At 41.8% G+C, this 17,751-nt stretch overlaps 1 protein-coding gene across 1 annotated transcript in view; it reads left to right on the top strand.

Moving 5' to 3' along the window:
- The window catches only part of UGGT1 (UDP-glucose glycoprotein glucosyltransferase 1), a 100,663-nt gene extending 84,954 nt beyond the window's left edge, over positions 1 to 15,709 (top strand). Inside the window, exons 35-41 of the mRNA XM_060105781.1 lie at positions 691 to 775; positions 1,809 to 1,991; positions 3,091 to 3,251; positions 4,541 to 4,655; positions 8,960 to 9,076; positions 9,520 to 9,688; positions 11,434 to 15,709. Coding sequence (XP_059961764.1) covers positions 691 to 775; positions 1,809 to 1,991; positions 3,091 to 3,251; positions 4,541 to 4,655; positions 8,960 to 9,076; positions 9,520 to 9,688; positions 11,434 to 11,459 — 856 coding nt within the window. The 3' untranslated portion in view covers positions 11,460 to 15,709. The remainder of the gene's footprint in view (positions 1 to 690; positions 776 to 1,808; positions 1,992 to 3,090; positions 3,252 to 4,540; positions 4,656 to 8,959; positions 9,077 to 9,519; positions 9,689 to 11,433) is intronic.
- The last annotated feature ends 2,042 nt before the right edge of the window (positions 15,710 to 17,751 follow it).

Here is a 17,751-nt window from a genome sequence, read left to right as displayed (position 1 = left end):
CTTTCCTAATGCCAGGGTTCTTTTTCCTTGTAATTTTCCACTACAAATCTAGTATAGCAACTAATCGAGATGTCATTTTACTCACGTTTAGCTCTCATATTCCCAAGAAATAATATCTCACCTAGAATAGTAATGTCAGATGTCAGTAACAACTGAATTCAATTAAATTCCTTGACTCAGAATTTGCTTTTGTTTGTTTCCAAAGTAGGGAATCCTGAAGCTGTAACCACTTGCCGTCCCCTTACCTCACCCCGCTCTCCTCCCTGGCAGGCCCCGTCCAGGCCGTGGGGGGCAGTGCCGGGATGCAGAGCCGCCGGGCTCTTCCAGCTTCTTTTTAGGGTGATGTCGTCAGCTAAGCACAGCCTCCAGGATTCATTTGTACCCTAACTAACGTGTCAGTTCATGAAGCAGTTTATTTAAAGCTGTAACGTAATTAAAACATGTGCCTTTATCAGTTCGGTATGTTACTATAGGTAATAAGTAGTCCTTCCCCGTCCAGTGATAACGCTTTAAAGATGAGTAAGGGCGGTTTTCCATGGTCCCCGACTCAGGGTCTCTCTCTGTCTAATTGAGCCACCAGTTAGCTCTGCCACAAAGAACACTGAGTGGTCTCCTGCTGGACTCTCCTTGGCTTTGTTGAGATTGAAAAGATTTGGACAATTGTTATTATTCTTTGCTTCTCTTTGACAGCATAATGATGCTATCGGTACTGAAGAACACCAAGACTCCTGTGAAATTCTGGTTCTTGAAGAATTACTTGTCCCCCACGTTTAAGGTTTGTTGCTCAGGCTTCGAAAAGGAAAACAGTCCTATTAAGGAGATATGTACAGTGTAACATACTTTCGCTACTTCTACGTTATGTGTATAGTTTAAAATTTTTCCTTGTATTTGGTTACCCTGATTCACCCACATAATTCTATGTGGATTATTCTTCCAGACTGGTCTGTTTGAGGGGAATAGTTGTTATAAAACTGAACACAAAATTATGACTTGTTTGAAGCTTGGATAACATAGGAGGAGAGTCTGTATCTTTTGTTTTGATGGAGTAACATTCTTCCTCTGAGTGTGCATGTCCTTGTTTAATTAGAGAGTACAGTACAGGTTTCCAGTGAGAAGGATGGTTAGTTCTGTCATGCACAACTACCCAGTGATCTGTGGAAGTAAAGGATCATCTGTGCAAAACAAAAACACGCTTGGAAAGTTTTCCGCTTTATATCAGTTAGTATTTGTCATCTAAATTGATCTATTTGCATCTTTGTTGTTGTTCTTCTTCAAGCAGCTTTTAATGTACTCAGTAATATCTCTCCGAGAGAAGTGATTCACTTCTGGTCCCCTGAAAGTACTTACATGTAGAGCCTGAAAGACTTAATGGCAGCAACCTTGTTCAGAGCACTTGGGTTTGCTGTGTCATTCCCCGGACTAGATCTAGTGGTGAGAAAGGCTTAAAGTCAAGCTCAAAAAATGTTTCACTGAAATCAAGTTTCGACAGATAAAGTCCGTTTCCCTTAAAAACACACACACACACACACACACACACACACACACACACACACACACACATTAATTATCTAAAAGCCTTCACTTAAAGATTTCTGTCATCTCATGTGGTGATTAGAAGCCATAAAAAAATGGGGATTTGACAAAAGTTTATATGTATTCTTTTATGTAGTTATGAATGAGACAGGGTCGCATTTCTTCATTAGACCACTGATACGGTAAATGTGTTTTGCTTGTGCCGTAATCGTGGTTGGTTCACTTACTTGTTTCTCTTAAAGTAAATGATTGTTGTTCCCTGTGTCTCAAAATAGGAGTTTATACCTTATATGGCAAACAAATATAATTTTCAATATGAGCTTGTTCAGTACAAATGGCCCCGGTGGCTTCATCAGCAGACTGAGAAACAGCGCATCATCTGGGGTTACAAGATCCTCTTCCTGGATGTGCTCTTCCCGCTGGTTGTTGACAAGTTCCTGTTTGTGGATGCCGATCAGGTAAGCTCTTAAAGACTGGGCTTCAGCAGTTTGTATTAAAGGCATTGGACTTGCTTTCCTTCTTTACATGATTTTATCTTTCCAATTATGGAAAAATACATGCTTAGTTTACATTATTTAGAGTATATGGAAATGTATCACCCAGATGTGATCACTTTTAAAATTTACATTCGACACATGTCCTTTTCATCTTTGTTCCCGTTGCCTCTTTTACACAGTTGTGATTGCATTGTGTATGCAGTTTTGTATCTTCAATTTAGTTCATTTAACATACAAACTAACAATTGGAAAATTCATCAGTTTAACACAGTGCTTGCCATCATCTCCAATTATTTGCCCAAAAGCTAGAAGTTATTGACAAGGGTAAGAGAGAGGAAGTGCAAGTAGGTGGCCTTGATAATGTGGAACTCTTCAGAAGGTCATCCTGCTGTCAAGATTTGACTTAATTAAAAGGAACACACTTAATTTTAGAAAATTAAAATTTCTAATTTTAGAGCATACAAGTTCAAAAAGTGTAAATATACTTCTACCCTACAGCCTTTCTCCTTTATCCTGAGCTGGCTAAAACCTGAGTTCCTCATCTGAATGGAAGTGATGTAATGTGTGCAAGTCATTTGGACAAAGCTTCATCCAGCTCTTGGGAATTCTGTCCCCTCTGGCTCACTTATATCACAACTGGCTCAGCCTGAAGCACGCTTTCCTAGTTTTAATATAATCACACTTAATCCTTGCTGAGCACTTACTGTGTGCCAGGCGTCATTCCCCATCATTCCCCGTTAGTTCATGTAATCCTCCCGACAACCCTATGAGATCTCCATTTTAGATGAGGAAACTGAGTCACAGAGAGGCTGTGCAATGTAGCAATTATTAATTTGCTTTATTTCCGCTTTTTTTTTTTGAATGCTGGAATACTCTGTGCCAAGCACCAGGCTAAGCGTCTTAACATGCTAGTGAGGGCGGTCAGCCTAATCAGTGGAGGAAGTGAGGCTCGAGCTGGGTCTTGTGCCTGTGCCGCTGATCCTGAGCTCCCCGCCGTGTTTTCTGGACCCTGTTGTCTGCATAGTTGTTTAACAGATGACTGTGATCCTCTCTTCTTCAGATTGTGCGAACAGATTTGAAAGAGCTGCGAGATTTCAGTTTGGACGGTGCTCCCTACGGTTACACCCCTTTCTGTGACAGCCGCAGGGAGATGGACGGCTACAGGTTCTGGAAGTCGGGCTACTGGGCCAGTCACTTATCCGGGCGGAAGTATCATATCAGGTGCCAAAGAAGGAGCACTTCTAATGCTGTTGTTTGATGTTCTTTAAAAGTAATTTTGTATGTTTAAAGTTGTGAATAGGTAATACATTAATGTGGTTCAGAACTAAAAATTATAAACAATACACAGTGAAAAGAAGTCTTCCCCATTCTGTCTCCCTTCTTCCCAGTTTCCACTCCCACAACAGATAAAATCCTCTATTAATTTACTGTGTGTCCTTCCAGACTTTCTTAATTCTTAGGTAAACAACTATGACTTGTTTTTTACACAAAATATATACTATCCTATTTATAGTTTTGTGCCTTGCTTTTTTTTTTCTTTTTTCTTTTTTTCTTTTTTGCGGTATGTGGGCCTCTCACTGTTGTGGCCTCTCCCGTTGCGGAGCACAGGCTCCAGATGCGCAGGCCCAGCGGCCATGGCTCACGGGCCCAGCCGCTCCGCGGCATATGGGATCCTCCCAGACCGGGGCACGAACCCGTATCCCCTGCATAGGCAGGCGGACTCTTAACCACTGCGCCACCAGGGAGGCCCCTGTGCCTTGCTTTTTTTACTTGATGTCTCTAGTAGACTTTATATCCACATGTGGAGAGAGACCTTTTTCCTTTTTACATCAACACATTATTCCAGTATATATATTATTTATGGTCTTCCTATGACGTACAATGTTGTAGTGAATAATTAAATACATAATTGTGTATATTTCAAGTATATCTGTAGGATAAATTCCTAGAACTCCTAGGTTAAACAGTGAATGTATCTGTTGGGCATTTGTTGCTTTTCTACATTATCTTTTCTGGGCAGAGTGTGATTTGGAGAGTAGGGAGATACGGAGGAAGCAGCACGTGTAGAGATAAATGTTGGGGTGTGGTGATTTCAGTATCGTACTTTATGTTCTTGGCCCAAAAGAACTGTAACATTTGGTGGTTTTTTTTTTTTTTTCCTCTAACATTTAAGACATCATCAGGATATCTTTGACTAATGGTTATCAGTCTTTATTACCAAATCTGCTGACATTTGCTAGGAATCTTTTGTCAGAGATGATTTCCTTTGGAAGGCAGTTACTTAAAGAACAGTGACAAAGTGAGCTTGTGGTACCAGAATATGGGTTTTGTAATAACTTCCTTAGCCATCTTTGAAGTAGCACAGACTGACTCTGAGCTCCACTGTAGACCTCAGCTTACCTTTTCAAAGAGAAGCCGGAATGTTTGCCTACTGATCTGTTCCATTAATCAGTGCGGTTACTTTTCCTGCCATAATCCATGGTTATAACAAATGGATTTTCTCTGTCCAGTGCATTGTATGTCGTGGATCTGAAGAAGTTTAGGAAAATAGCTGCTGGTGACAGACTCAGGGGACAGTACCAAGGTCTGAGTCAGGATCCTAACAGCCTTTCAAATCTTGATCAAGTAAGTGGCCATTTTTTTGGTTAACCGTTTCAGTGATGGGTATACAATGTTGTGTCAGAAAATGAAGTAGTATTTGCTTCTCAATTATCTCCTCTGTTGGGACAGTGTTTTGTGTCTTCATGGAAAGGAATTTGTGTGTGTGTGTATGTGTGTGTGTGTGACATTTTTATCTGTCCTCAAGAGAGGACATAGTGGTGAAAAATGTCATGGGCCTGAGGTTGGTTTGGGGAGGGAGATAGAAGGAGGACACTGCCACTCAGAACCATTACCCTATCTTTTCATTTTGTACCCAGCTAATCTGATAAATTTGTCTCTCTGCCTACTAGGGTCAGTGTATTTCTCTTCTTTAGGAACTAACTAGCTCAGGATTCACAGCATAGAATATAGTATCATAATTTCCCATTTTTTCCCATATCAGCAACCATGGTGTTTTTTAAGAAGTTTGGATGAGTCACTGTTTATTAATGCTAAACATTTTTTAGAGGTGAGATTATAGTTTGTGTTTTAGATACATAGTTTCACATATTTTGTTTTGCTTAAGTCTGCCTTAAACATTTTTAAACATTTGTGATACATAGCACCCATAAAAGTGAGTGTACAAAACAAAAATTTATAAATATATACATATTCATATGCATCAATGAATTACCACAAAGCACATGCCCATGTACTACCACCCAGTTTTAGAAATACAACATTAGTAGCATCCCGGGAACCACCCTCTTTAACCGAAGTATCCAGCATCCTGACTTTTGTGGTAATCGCTCCATTGCTTTTCTGTATTGAATTACTACTTACACGTGTATCCTTAAACACTATAGTTTTACCTGTGTTTTTCTGCCTGTCTCAGTGGGATTATACAAGATGTACTCTTGAGTCTAACTTCTTCTGCTTAATGTTATGTTAGTGAGATTCATCCATGTTGTTGTGTGAAGTGGTAGTATGTTTTGTTTATTGTACATTTGGGTTGTTTTCCATTTTTGTCTTCTACAGATAATGCTGCTGTGATCATTGTTTATGCACATGTCTTGGTTGATGCACATGTATACGTATTTCAATTTTGTGTACAACTACAAGTTGAATTGCTGGGTCATCAGATTGGTCCATCTTTATCTTTACTAGATAATTCCAAAGAGTTTTCCAAAGTAGTTCTGATTTATACTCCCATCAGCAGTGTAAGAATTCCTGATGCTCTATGTAATTTTGAGTACTACTTATTGTTAATCTGTCAAATTGATAGATGTGAGCTGGCAACCCATGTGGCTTTCAGTTAGAGTTTACATTTAATGTAATTATTAGTGTGGTAGGATTTACATCTGCCAATTTCCTACTTGTTTTCTGTATGTCTTTTGTGTTTCTCAGTTCCTCCATTACTGCCTTCATTAATAGATATTTAAATTCCCCTCTTGTTTCTTTCACTATATACATGGAGATTTTCCAGGGTTTTTTTTGTTGTTGTTGTTCTAGCCCAGTTGCTCTAGTCTGAGAAAGTATTGTGTATGATCTCAGCCATTTGAAGTTTGTTGAGCTTTGCTTGTTGAGCTGACCCAGATATGATTAGTTTTGGTAAACATTTCAACTGGTTTTATATTCTGCAGATGTTAGGTATAATGTTTTTCTATGTATGTCCATTAGGTGAGGTTTAGTGGTATGTTGTGTGTGTTTTGTCTGTCTGTTTTTCTATTATTTACTGTGAGAATTGTGCTAAAATCTCTTTCCATATTGTGAAATCTTTCTTGTCTTTGGTTTTGTCAAATTTTGCTTGATGTGCTTAGAGGCTATCATTCATTGCCTAAAAACTTAGAAGTCATATATATGTCTGACAAATTAACCTTTTATTATCTCTGTTAATGCTTTTTGGGCAGGGGCTTAAAGTGTGCTTCATCTAGTATTAGTGCAGCTATGCTGGTTTTCCTTTTAGTTAGTGTTGCATGGTATATTTTTTTATCCTTCTGTTCTCAATCATTCTTTTTTTTTTTTTTTTTTTTTTTTTTGCGGTACACGGGCCTCTCACTGTTGTGGCCTCTTCCGTTGCGGAGCACAGGCTCTGGACGCACAGGCTAAGCGGCCATGGCCCACGGACCCAGCCGCTCCGTGGCATGTGGGATCCTCCTGGACCGGTGCACGAACCTGTGTCCCCTGCGTTGGCAGGCGGACTCTCAATCACTGCGCCACCAGGGAAGCCCCTCAATCATTCTTTATCCTTATGTTTTAGTTCTGTTTCTTACAAATAGCTTATATTGGTTTGTTTTTTCGTGTGGTTGTGACAGTCATTTAATTTGAACATTAGTCCATTTATAGTTAATGTAATCACCAACAAGTTTGGCTTCTCCATAGTCCTCCTGCTTATTCCATATGTCCTGTATTTCTTTTTTCTCCTTAGTCAGTTTCCTTCAGATTGATTGAGGATTTTTTTGTAATTCCATTTTCCCTCTATTAAACTATACACTTAAAATAATTTTTTAATGATTAGCCTAGAGATTACAGTATGCATTTCTCACTTTGCAAAGGCTAATGTTAATTAGTGTATTTTACTCATCTACCAGACAGTGCAAAAACATCAGAACAGTTCTTCTCAAATTTTAGCATATATAAAAAAATCACCTGAAGACTTATTAAAGCCTTAATCCCTGGGCCCCATCCCCCACAGGCTGATTCAGTAGGTATATGGTTGGGCCTTAGAATCTGCATTCCTAGCAAACTGTGCTGCCAGTCCACAGACTACATTTTGAGTGTCATTGTCTTAGAACTCATTACTCCATTTATCCTTATCTCAACCTAAATACTTTGTTGCCATGTATTTTAGATCTGTCTATATTTTAAACCCCAGAAGAAGTTATTCTTCTTGTTTAATACAGTCAGTATCTATTTAAATTTGAACTCACTCACATAGTTACCCTTTTGGTTACTCTGCATTCTTCCCTGCATTTCTGGGCTTCCATATTGGATCATTTTCCTTCTGCCTGAAGATGGTCCTTTACTTAGTGTTCACTAGTAACAAATTCAGTTTTTGTTGTCCGAAGGTATCTGTATTTTACCTTGATTATTTTTTACTGTGGTAAAATTTACCATTTTAACTATTTTTAAATGTTCAGTGGGATTAAGTACTTTCACAGTGTGCAGCTGTCCATCTCCAGAACTGTTTCATCATCCCAAACAGAAACTCTGTACCCATTAAACAGTTAACCCCCCTTTTCTCCTGCCCCCAGCCCCTGGTGACCTCTATTCTATTTTCTGTCAGTATGCATTTGCTTATTCCAGGTACTTTTGGAATCATACAATATTTTTCCTTTTGTGTTTGTTTTATTTCACTTAGCATGATTTTTTTCAAGATTCATCCATGCATGTAGCATGTATCTTAACTTTTCTTCCTGTTAAGATCAAATACTATTTCATTGTATGTATATACATTTTGTTTGGATATTCATCTGTTGATGGACATTTGGCTTATTTCCATCTTTTGACTTGTGAATAATGCCTCTATGAACATCGGTGTACAGGTATCCGTTTGAGTCTCTGCTTTCAGTTCTTTTGTGTATATACCCAGAAGTGAAATTATCGGATCGTATTGGTTGTTTGTGTCTTTGGACAATGGAACGTTTTACTGTGTCAAACGCACAAGTTTTCCTGAGAGAAAAGCTTCAAAGCATAGAGTACAGCTGGCTAGAAAACATGTGGGCTTCATCTACTTGGGATCAAGCCTCAGTAGACAAGGTGGATTCAGCACTTCCTTTAAGCAAAACCTTGAAGTACAAGAGCCACACTCGATGCTTAATTGGCTTTTAGAAGGCAGTACTGTTTTTCTTAGAATTGCCCTCATGGAGGGAATCTAGATGCGGGCTATTTGTGAGTTTTAAGCTAAAGTTTTTCAGATGCTTATTGTGGGTAGATACTTTATGGATCCTCTAAACTATGTGGTTTTTAAAAACACCGGAAATAAATATTTTAGTTTCTCTAAGGTTTTTCGTACTGACCCTTTCTGTTTTAAAAATTTGTGATTGACATGTGATATGTAATGAGCAGCTAATTTGCTGTGCATTTATTTAAATTTCCCCTAGGACTTTATTTCTAAACATTTTCTTTTATATTTTATTGAAGTATAGTTGATTTACAATGTGTTAAATTTCTGCTGTAATGCAAAGTGATTCAGTTATACGTATGTATATTTTTTCTTTTTCATATTCTTTTCCATTATGGTTTATCACAGGATATTGAATATAGTTCCCTCTGCTCTACAGTAGGACCTTGTTGTTTATTCCCCTAGAACTTTAGATTGTTGTGTTTTTATCTTCTCTTCCGAACAGGATTTGCCCAATAACATGATCCACCAGGTGCCAATTAAATCACTCCCTCAAGAATGGCTTTGGTGTGAAACATGGTGTGACGATGCCTCTAAGAAAAGGGCAAAAACAATTGATTTGGTAAGTTGTCGGCGGCTCTTTTCTGCATCTTCGTCCAGTCTGATGGAGGACTAGATAATTTAGTCTTTCTCTTTAACTGTGTAGTTCAGGGACTGCAGAACTTCTTACAGCAACCTCAGCAGGAAGCCAAATCCTCCAGTATGTGATGGGGTTGTTTTCACTACTTAGAATTGGTGAAGTTCCACTGATCTTCCAGATCACTCTGTGCCTTGTAACGTTTCCAGTTTCTTTTCCTGCCTTCCAGTAGCGCTCCACAGCTTCTTTGCAGAAGCTTTGTACAGCACACTCACTACCACACTGCTTCTGCTAATATCGTTTGCTTCCTCTGTATTGTTCTTTTTGTCCAGTAAGGACTTGTAACCCAAGAACAGAAACACCTTTGAATTCTGTGTAACATACGCTTCCTTCAGCTCCGTTGAAGTGTGTTATTTTGGTTTTCACAGTGTAATAATCCAATGACCAAAGAGCCCAAGCTGGAGGCTGCTGTTCGAATTGTCCCAGAGTGGCAGGACTATGATCAGGAGATCAAACAGCTACAGACACGCTTTCAGGAGGAGAAGGAAACAGGAGCACTTCATAAAGACGCACCGGCACAAGAACCGAGCCGAGAAGGTACGTACAGCCTCTTGGCTTTAGGCAAGTACTTCTTGGCCTGTCTGATTTCTGTTTGTTGCAAGAGCAGAATAATGAATAAAAGGACTAGAAGAAACAGTTATTTCATCCTTCCATCCTGACATCTGCTAGTGTATATTGTTCACTTTCCTTATTCAGTTGGGTTCTAAACCGTATTTATTAATGCAATTGCTGCCCTTTTTTCCTTCTTTCTTTCTCTTTCTTTCTTTTTTTGAAGAAAGACTGCTTTCATTGTGATTATTGTTATTTAGGTTCATGAGTTTTGTGATACACAAGCCAAACCTGACATTATTTGGGGGACCTCTTGTCAGATTCCTTGATTTTTAATTAAATCTGTCCAGGCACTAGTGAATGAACCCATTTAGGATCAATACAGAGAACGTATTGATTGGAAAAAAAGTATTCTAAGGACTAAATCTTCATATAATGTCTTCCCCACTATATGTACATCTCGAATGGTAGCCATTCTAAAAAAATAAGTAGAATACAAAAGTGACCTTTTGTAAACGCATTAATAAGCTGGGCTCTGGATTTTAATTTATTCAGCTCAAAACGAATTCTCAAAAAGCAGTTATAGAACATGGATCTTGAGTGATTCTGAAGACTATGGCATGATATTAAAATCACAGCTAAAAGGTTGGATATTCACCATAAAAATAATTAAGTTCATGAGTAAAACCTCAAGGATTTCCATAGATAAATGGGCAAAGAATGTAGACATACTGTTTAAATAAGAGGAAAACACAAATATAAATGAATTTGAGGAAACAGTAATCAAATTAAAGGAATCTATCATTAATACATGCTACATAGAAAAAAACGTACATATTGATAATGCCATTTGTTGAGGGAGATGGTGATGAACCTTGCTGAAGCTTTGTGCACTAGAACAATCCTTGTTAGAAGGCAGTCAGTCGATCATCAGGAGCCATTAAAATGCTTATATCCCCAGTAATTTCTCTCTCTTGAGAATTTACCTTGAAAGAAATAATTCAATACAAGAAGAAAGTTATATACATGGAGAAATTTATTTTATTATTACTTGCAAACCAAAGGCATTAACAAACAGTTTTAAACACCCAAAAATAGAAAATAGTAAATGAGCTACACTGCTACATAGGAAAATGTTTATATGTTATTAAGTAAAAAAAAGAAGAATCCTGACTAAAAATATATGCATTTTTCCTAGAAATAAATATTGTACTTGTGAAAACAATATTTAGATGGAGTTAGGGGTATGCAGGTAGTTTCCATGTTCTTAAAAATAAAAATGTCTTTTTTACTTTGTTTTTGCTTTCAAAATATAACACAAACACACTAAATCAAAGCTCCTAAAAATTTAAAAAGAGAGATACAGCGGAGGTAGGGGCACAAATAATAGGTTTCGTACCAGAAAATGCCTGGTCTGTACTTTTTTTTTTTTGGCTGTGTCGGGTCTTCATTGCAACACTCGGGATCTTTCGTTTCAGCCTGTGGGCTCTTAGTTGGGACGCGTAGGCTCCAGGGCGCATGGGCTCTGTAGTTGGCGGCACGCGGGCTCAGGCGCACGGGCTTAGTTGCCCCGTGGCGTGTGGGATCTTAGTTCCCCAACCAGGGAGCGAACCCGCGTCCCCTGCGTTGGAAGGCGGATTCTTCACCACTGGACCGCCAGGGAAGTCCCTAGTCTGTACTTTTATAACTTGACAATAATTCCTTTTCTTTTCAATTGTTCTCCTTTTCCGTAGGACCTCAGAAGCGTGAAGAATTATGATCTCCAGAGGAGGATAGGGAATGACACCATTTGAAGAACACTTTTTATATTAAATGCTAGCTTTTTCCAATCTGTCTATACAACTGCTGATGAACTGGCTGGGCAGGTGTGCTGCACCGTTCATTATGACTCCTGCACGCTGGCGGCTCTGGATCTCTGGAGTCAAGGCTCCACTGGATTCATACCTCAGAGGAAGACAAGGGGCTGATCTTTGGGGGACTCTATAAAGAGCAGGCTTCTAACCAGAAGGGAAGATGGCAGAGGCAACTGGAAGAAAACGAGCCCTGTGGTGCTCACACCCAGGAGCCCACACGTGCCACAGTGTCTCGGGAAGCCACCAGCCAGAGCCACCGCGTCCTTCCTTACCTCAGCCTATGGGCAGCGGAGCTCAGTCTGCAGCCTGGGCCGCAGGGCAGGTGCCACCCACATCGGCCGTCAGAAGCTTTGCCCAAGGTCTGCGCACCTCGGGGTTTGCGCCAGCGTTCCCCTGTGCCCTTCCCCAGCATCAGGTTCACTGTCAAATTGAAACCCAGCCAACAATCATGTGTCTTCAGGCTCAGCTCGGGGCAGGTTAATTTGGGGTTAGGATGGGGGTGGGTTGGGCTGGGGGTAGGGAAAATGTCAGGAGTAGGAGGCTCTGGAACGCTGGGGTGAGGGCAAGGAGGGCCGGAGATCGGCCGTTCTCTTTTATAGACCGTCGGTACCGTTGTGACTAATTGGAAATGAAGACGTTATCCTTATTCTCCACCCAGCCCCAGTGAACTTTTTAAGTAATTGTTTTGTAAGCAGTTTTTTAATTTGTGAAAGTCTTTGCTTTTCTCTTCCCACTTTCTTAAAAAAGAAGTCTGTTATTTCCTTACTGGATACAGCCATAGTAAGCCCCTCTAGTGATCCATCCTGAAGGGCTCAGGGCTCCCTCAGGAAGGTCACCGCATCATTTACCCTCTTCTTCTCCACAGGATTTTCGTCTCTCAGACCCAGGGGAAGTTGGCTTTGACTTTTCTCTACGGAAGACTCCCAGATCTGAGATCGGGAGAGATTCTGCTTGTATAATTCCCTTTTTTCTGTACACTGTTCTATATTCCTTTTAGTTTAGTGTGGTGGGCTGCCTTTGACTTGCAGAAATTGCCAGCGTTCCACCCGTTCTGACTCCACAGAGTTGCATCGTGAAGCAGGTTTGGCCCTTTGGTCATGGCTTTTCGTGTCTTCACTTCAGCAGCCCAGAAGGGGGCTTCCGCAGCAGCCTTTCCTGCTGGGTGGGCAGGGCCGGGAGGCGCCCACGAGGAGTCTTGTGGGTGCTGTCGGCCTGCGTGGCTGTAAGGCTGCAGGTCCTGCCCCCCGGCTGCCCAGGCTGCAGGGCACGGCAGCGGAGCACTGTGTGCCTCCTTCCAAAGTCTTAGGACAAATACCGAGGAATTCATGTTTTCTATATTCACACGCCAGTTAGCTCGGGAGTCTCTTAGTCCAAGGGAGCTTTGGAGCGTGCTTTCGTAGGTCCATTAAAAAACTGGGGAGGAGGGAGCCCGAAAGATTTTTAGATAAATCGATCCAAGACCGTAAAGGTCCCTCAGAGGTGTCGCTGTTGACAAAGGCTCTAGCGTGAGTTCCCCCCACGCTGTTCCTCCCCAGGTCAGAGCAGCTAAAGGGATAGAATCAATGAGAGTGGAAAACATTCACTCAGGTCCATCTGAGGGTTAATTAAGCCTTCAGAGAGGCTGCCACTGCCGCTGCCACTTCTGTCTACAACCACGGGCGCAGTTGTGCGTTTTCCCACTTCATTTTCTGGGAGGTTGAGCGGGAAATAACAAAAGTCACTGGGATGTGCTTTCTAAACGCTGGTTCCCTTGGGACGTGGAACAGGCCACCTTTCCACGTCTTTCTGCCTGGGCCCTGACGCGTATCGTACATGAGGAGGTGAAATCCGTTGTGTGTAGTGTGTGTGTGTCCTCGTTGCCCCTTCTTTGTCACCACCCTATATTTAAGTCTTATTAACAGTTGAATCTAAACATGCGAGACCCCGCTTGCTTCTGAAATGGCCTAGGGCCCTCCTTCTCGTGCCAGGAATATCTTGGTTCGCGTGGCATGAGCAACTTCCAAAACGAACCTCTAGCGCCCTGGGAAATGATACCGCCACTAAAATTCGGTCTTGGTCAGCTTTGTTCTCTCTACCGTATGAAAGCAAATTGTGACGGGAAAGATAGAGATTTTTCACAAGAAACACGAACTGATTTCACCGAGAAGTGCAAGCTTCTGGAAACTCCTCGCAATACGTTGTTTTCAACCATCTTTTCATACGTAATGGATTTCTTTCCCCTTCATCATGCCATAGTGGAAACTTTTTCTTTCTGAATCAGTGCCAGAGCGATGTGACATAATGTGACACATCAGAACAACACGCAACAGTGTGGGTTTTTATGTCCTGCGAACAGTGGTATTTGATGTAGGTCAGAACGGGTGCACGCGGCCTGCTCTCAGAGCTGCGGGGACGTGCCTGTGTTTTCGTTTAAAAGCGTCCTGAATACTTGCCACACTGAGAGCGCTGGTGCGGCAGTTTTCCACACGCCTGAGGGCGTGCTGAACCTGTCAAAACGGCACTTCAAATTGAAACGTAGAGCTGTTTGCCTGCCTACCAAGCGCACGTGCATCTGGTAGGCCCACATACTGTGTGAGCTCAGCTCGGGGGGCGGTGGGGAGCAAAGATCTCATAAAAACCAGGTAGTAGTTTCCAAGAAAGGAGCTTAATCGACTCTGCTGTCCTCACGCCTTCATATCATGAGCCCTGTGAAAGGTCTGATGGAACGAACAATGTCTGTCTGGTTGCAGGGTTGCTGCGTGAAGGGCTGACGGCCAGGGACAGCAGTGCGGTTTCCAGAAGAGACTGGAAGGGAAATGAAAATCCCAGTTTCCTTCAGCTGGGAATTCCACTTTACTGACCTCGTAACTTCGAACGGGTCACACTCCGCCCTCACAGCAGCGAGTATAAGGTGGTTCCTCCTCCCTGACACCCCCTTGGGAGTAAATTTGGCTACTTGAAAGCAGTTTTGTTTTGTTTTTTTCCTGAAATTACCATGGATGATTAAAAGAAATAATTCAACTCAAGGGTTTCAAGAGGACATCTCGTGCATTTTTCTGAGTAAAATGTTCGTGCTGTGGTATCAAATATCATGGAAGTGGAAATGTTTTGGCAAAGTTTTCTCTCGGTAACAATGGAGGGTGTGTTGTGTGCAAAGTTATTTAAATATATTCCATTGTGTAATTTTAATAATTAGTTTTTTAAGCATTTGATTTTATGGGGACACGTGGGATGATAAGGGTTAATCAACCTGAGTGTTGCTGTTTTGTGTCTAGTGTGGTGGGATAACCTTTTTAATTTAAATTCCTATTTTCCCAGTCTTGCTATAGTGAGCAAGGATCTTTATCAGGACTTTGGTAATAACCTGACTGAATTCCACAAATTCGACATTAACTCAGGGCTTTGTTGGTACTTCAGAGTATCTGGAGGATACCAATTTCTCTTTCATTATTTGGTCTTTGATCTCTCAATCTAATACAGAAATGACGCTTTTGGGTGGCGGTGAGTCAGGGCACTGAGTAGAGGATCTCTCCCTGTCAGGGTGTCACTGAGTGCTGACAGCTTATAAAAACAAACCACGAAATCAGCTTCAGGCACCTGCATGCTCCCCAGAAGCAGTCCGAAAGTGAGGCCAGCTCCTGAGTCTTATCCAATTACCTAGCAACACAGAGGCCAAATGCGGCGGATTTAAGTAGGACACAAGTTAGGGTTTGAGCCAAGGCCTTCATCCCACCTGTAATTTATGCATTGCCTTACGTGTCACCTTTTAGATTTCCAGAGAAATGGACATAATTCCTCTTCAGAATAAAAATAGCAAAATACATTAACCTAAGGTCAGCAATTTGAGAAAAGATTATCAAGTACAGTGGTTTCCAACCAGTTGTTTTTGCTAATAATGAGGTAAACATGGAAAAACGAAGAAAAATATTAGAATTTTTAAAGAAACAGTGTACTTAAAAAAAAAAAACAACTTTGTAACTCTCCTATTTTACTGTAATCCTGTTCCATTAAATGCAACAAAGGTCCAGGCGCTGCCCCTTGCTTGGGAACAAGCACCGGGGCAGTAAATGTCTGCAGAGCCCTCTGTGCCTGAAATGGATTGATAACGAATTTTCTGGTACTATAATGAAAATAAGGTCTGCTCGACACAATAAACTTTTCCTTCTCTTCTTTAAAACCGTCTGGTCCGTCATTCAGCTTTTATGCTTAGGAAAGGTAAGTCGTTAGAGGTTGAAGTTCCATCCCTCCATCTGACAGAAGCAGCAGGCCTGGACAGGAGGAAGAGCTTTACCTGAACGCCTTGTCTGGTGAGCAGCTGGTCCAGGTGCAGCCAATTCTCTAGATTCTCAGGGGAGCACCCAGGCCTCTCCTAGGTCCCCAAGTTTGGGGAACTGCCCCAGGCAGGATCTGGCAGGCAAGCTGCCCCAGAAGCACTAACCATAACAGGAAGGATGGCCTGGACTTTGTTCATTTTGCAAATTCTCTGAGCTCCTACACTGGGGCTGGATGTGAGGTTGAAGATACGGTTCCTGCCATTCAGGTGCTCACTGGACACTGCAAGCTGGTGTAATGGGAGCGCTTGCAGAGGTGGAGGTTGGGCAGAGGGACCTTGTGGCTGTGAGAACATGACAGAGGGCACCTACGGTGGAGGAGGGAAGGAGGGATTTGGTGGTCAGGAAACGCTTCTACAAGGAGAGGATGCTTAAACTCAAGTTTGGGGAATCGGTAGGCATTATCTATGTAGAATGAGGGAGGTGGGGATACAGGGAGGATGGAGAGCTGGTGTATCTCATTTAAGGAGCTGCAAGTGAACCTCGGGGGCTGGAGTCATGGCCAGGAGTGAGGTGCTGGAGTGGGGATCTGAGTTGATCCAGAGCCACCAGAAAGCCCCTGACGGGTTTTAAACTGGGTGCCCACATGAAACCACTTTTTTCTTGTAAGAAAATTACTATTGATGTATAGCATTTGAAGGTACAAGTACATAAACATACACCTTGATAGATTTTCAAAGTAAACACACTTGTATAACCATCAACCAGATAAAGAGGTAAAAAGAAGTTGGATTATAGTCTGGCTTCCATCAGTGGCAAGAGCATTGTATCAGACCAACCAGTAACTATATACATTGTTGAAATGCACTGGAAAGTGACCAGAGACAGGCAAAAACTGGAGGGGACTCAACCACTGAAAGAAGAGAAACACACTGGATAAGATCCACATTTAAGCAACTATTCCTCATGTGGCCCACAGGGAATAAAACAAAAAGTGGCTGTTCTACAGGGCTGAGGAACCAAGTCAGAGTTCAGAGGCTGCCCAAGCAGCTGGAAATTGAAGGCGGAAAATCCCAGAAAGGAGGAAGCCACAGAGCTTTGAATTTGCCATGCATACTCCCCTCAAATCCTTGGCTGACTCCTAAATCATACTTGGAACAAAGCAGGATTCCAAGAGGGCCAAACAAAGCAACAGCTGGAAGGCTGGAAAAGCTCAGCAGATGTCTGGTGCTGGGGAGGAAAAGTTTGGCATTATGTCTCACCAAGTTAGAGAGGCTCAGTAAATATTTGGGACTTTCCGCTGAACTCGGGTCTAGGCCCTAGGACTAAGGGCAAAACTAAAATAGAACCACTCTAATCAAGTGTAAAGTCAAACCTTTGAAGAATCAAGGTGATCCAATAGTAACTTAACTCCCTACTACAACTCAACAGTTTTTATGGGAAAATTAATGAATCCAGAGTCTCTACAATATATCACTCAGAATATCCAGTATACAATCACAAATCAGACGTAAGAAACAGGAATGAATATAGGACACAAAAACAAGGGGGAAAAAATCAAGAGATCTGCAGGCAACCAAGATGTTGAAATTATTGAATAAGAATTTTAAAATAATTATAGGGACTTCCCTGGTGGTGCAATGGTTAAGAAACCCCCTGCTAATGCAGGGGACACAGGTTCGATGCCAGTCCGGGAAGATCCTACATGCCGTGGAGCAACTAAGCCCGTGCGCCACAACTACTGAGCCTGCGCTTGATAGCCAGCGAGCCACAACAACTGTGTGCCTAGAGCCTGTGCACCTGGAGCCCGTGCTCCACAACAAGAGAAGCCACCGCAGTGAGAAGCCCACGTGCCGCAATGAAGAGCAGCCCCTGCTCACTGCAACTGGAGAAAGCCTGCACACAGCAACGAAGACCCAACTGCAGCCAAAAATAAATAAATAAAATT

The sequence above is a fragment of the Mesoplodon densirostris genome, chromosome 8, assembly GCF_025265405.1.
Source record: "Mesoplodon densirostris isolate mMesDen1 chromosome 8, mMesDen1 primary haplotype, whole genome shotgun sequence".
Lineage (NCBI taxonomy): Eukaryota > Metazoa > Chordata > Mammalia > Artiodactyla > Ziphiidae > Mesoplodon > Mesoplodon densirostris.
The sequence above is the reverse complement of the archived record's forward strand: the minus strand, read 5'-3'. Positions and strand labels throughout refer to the sequence as shown.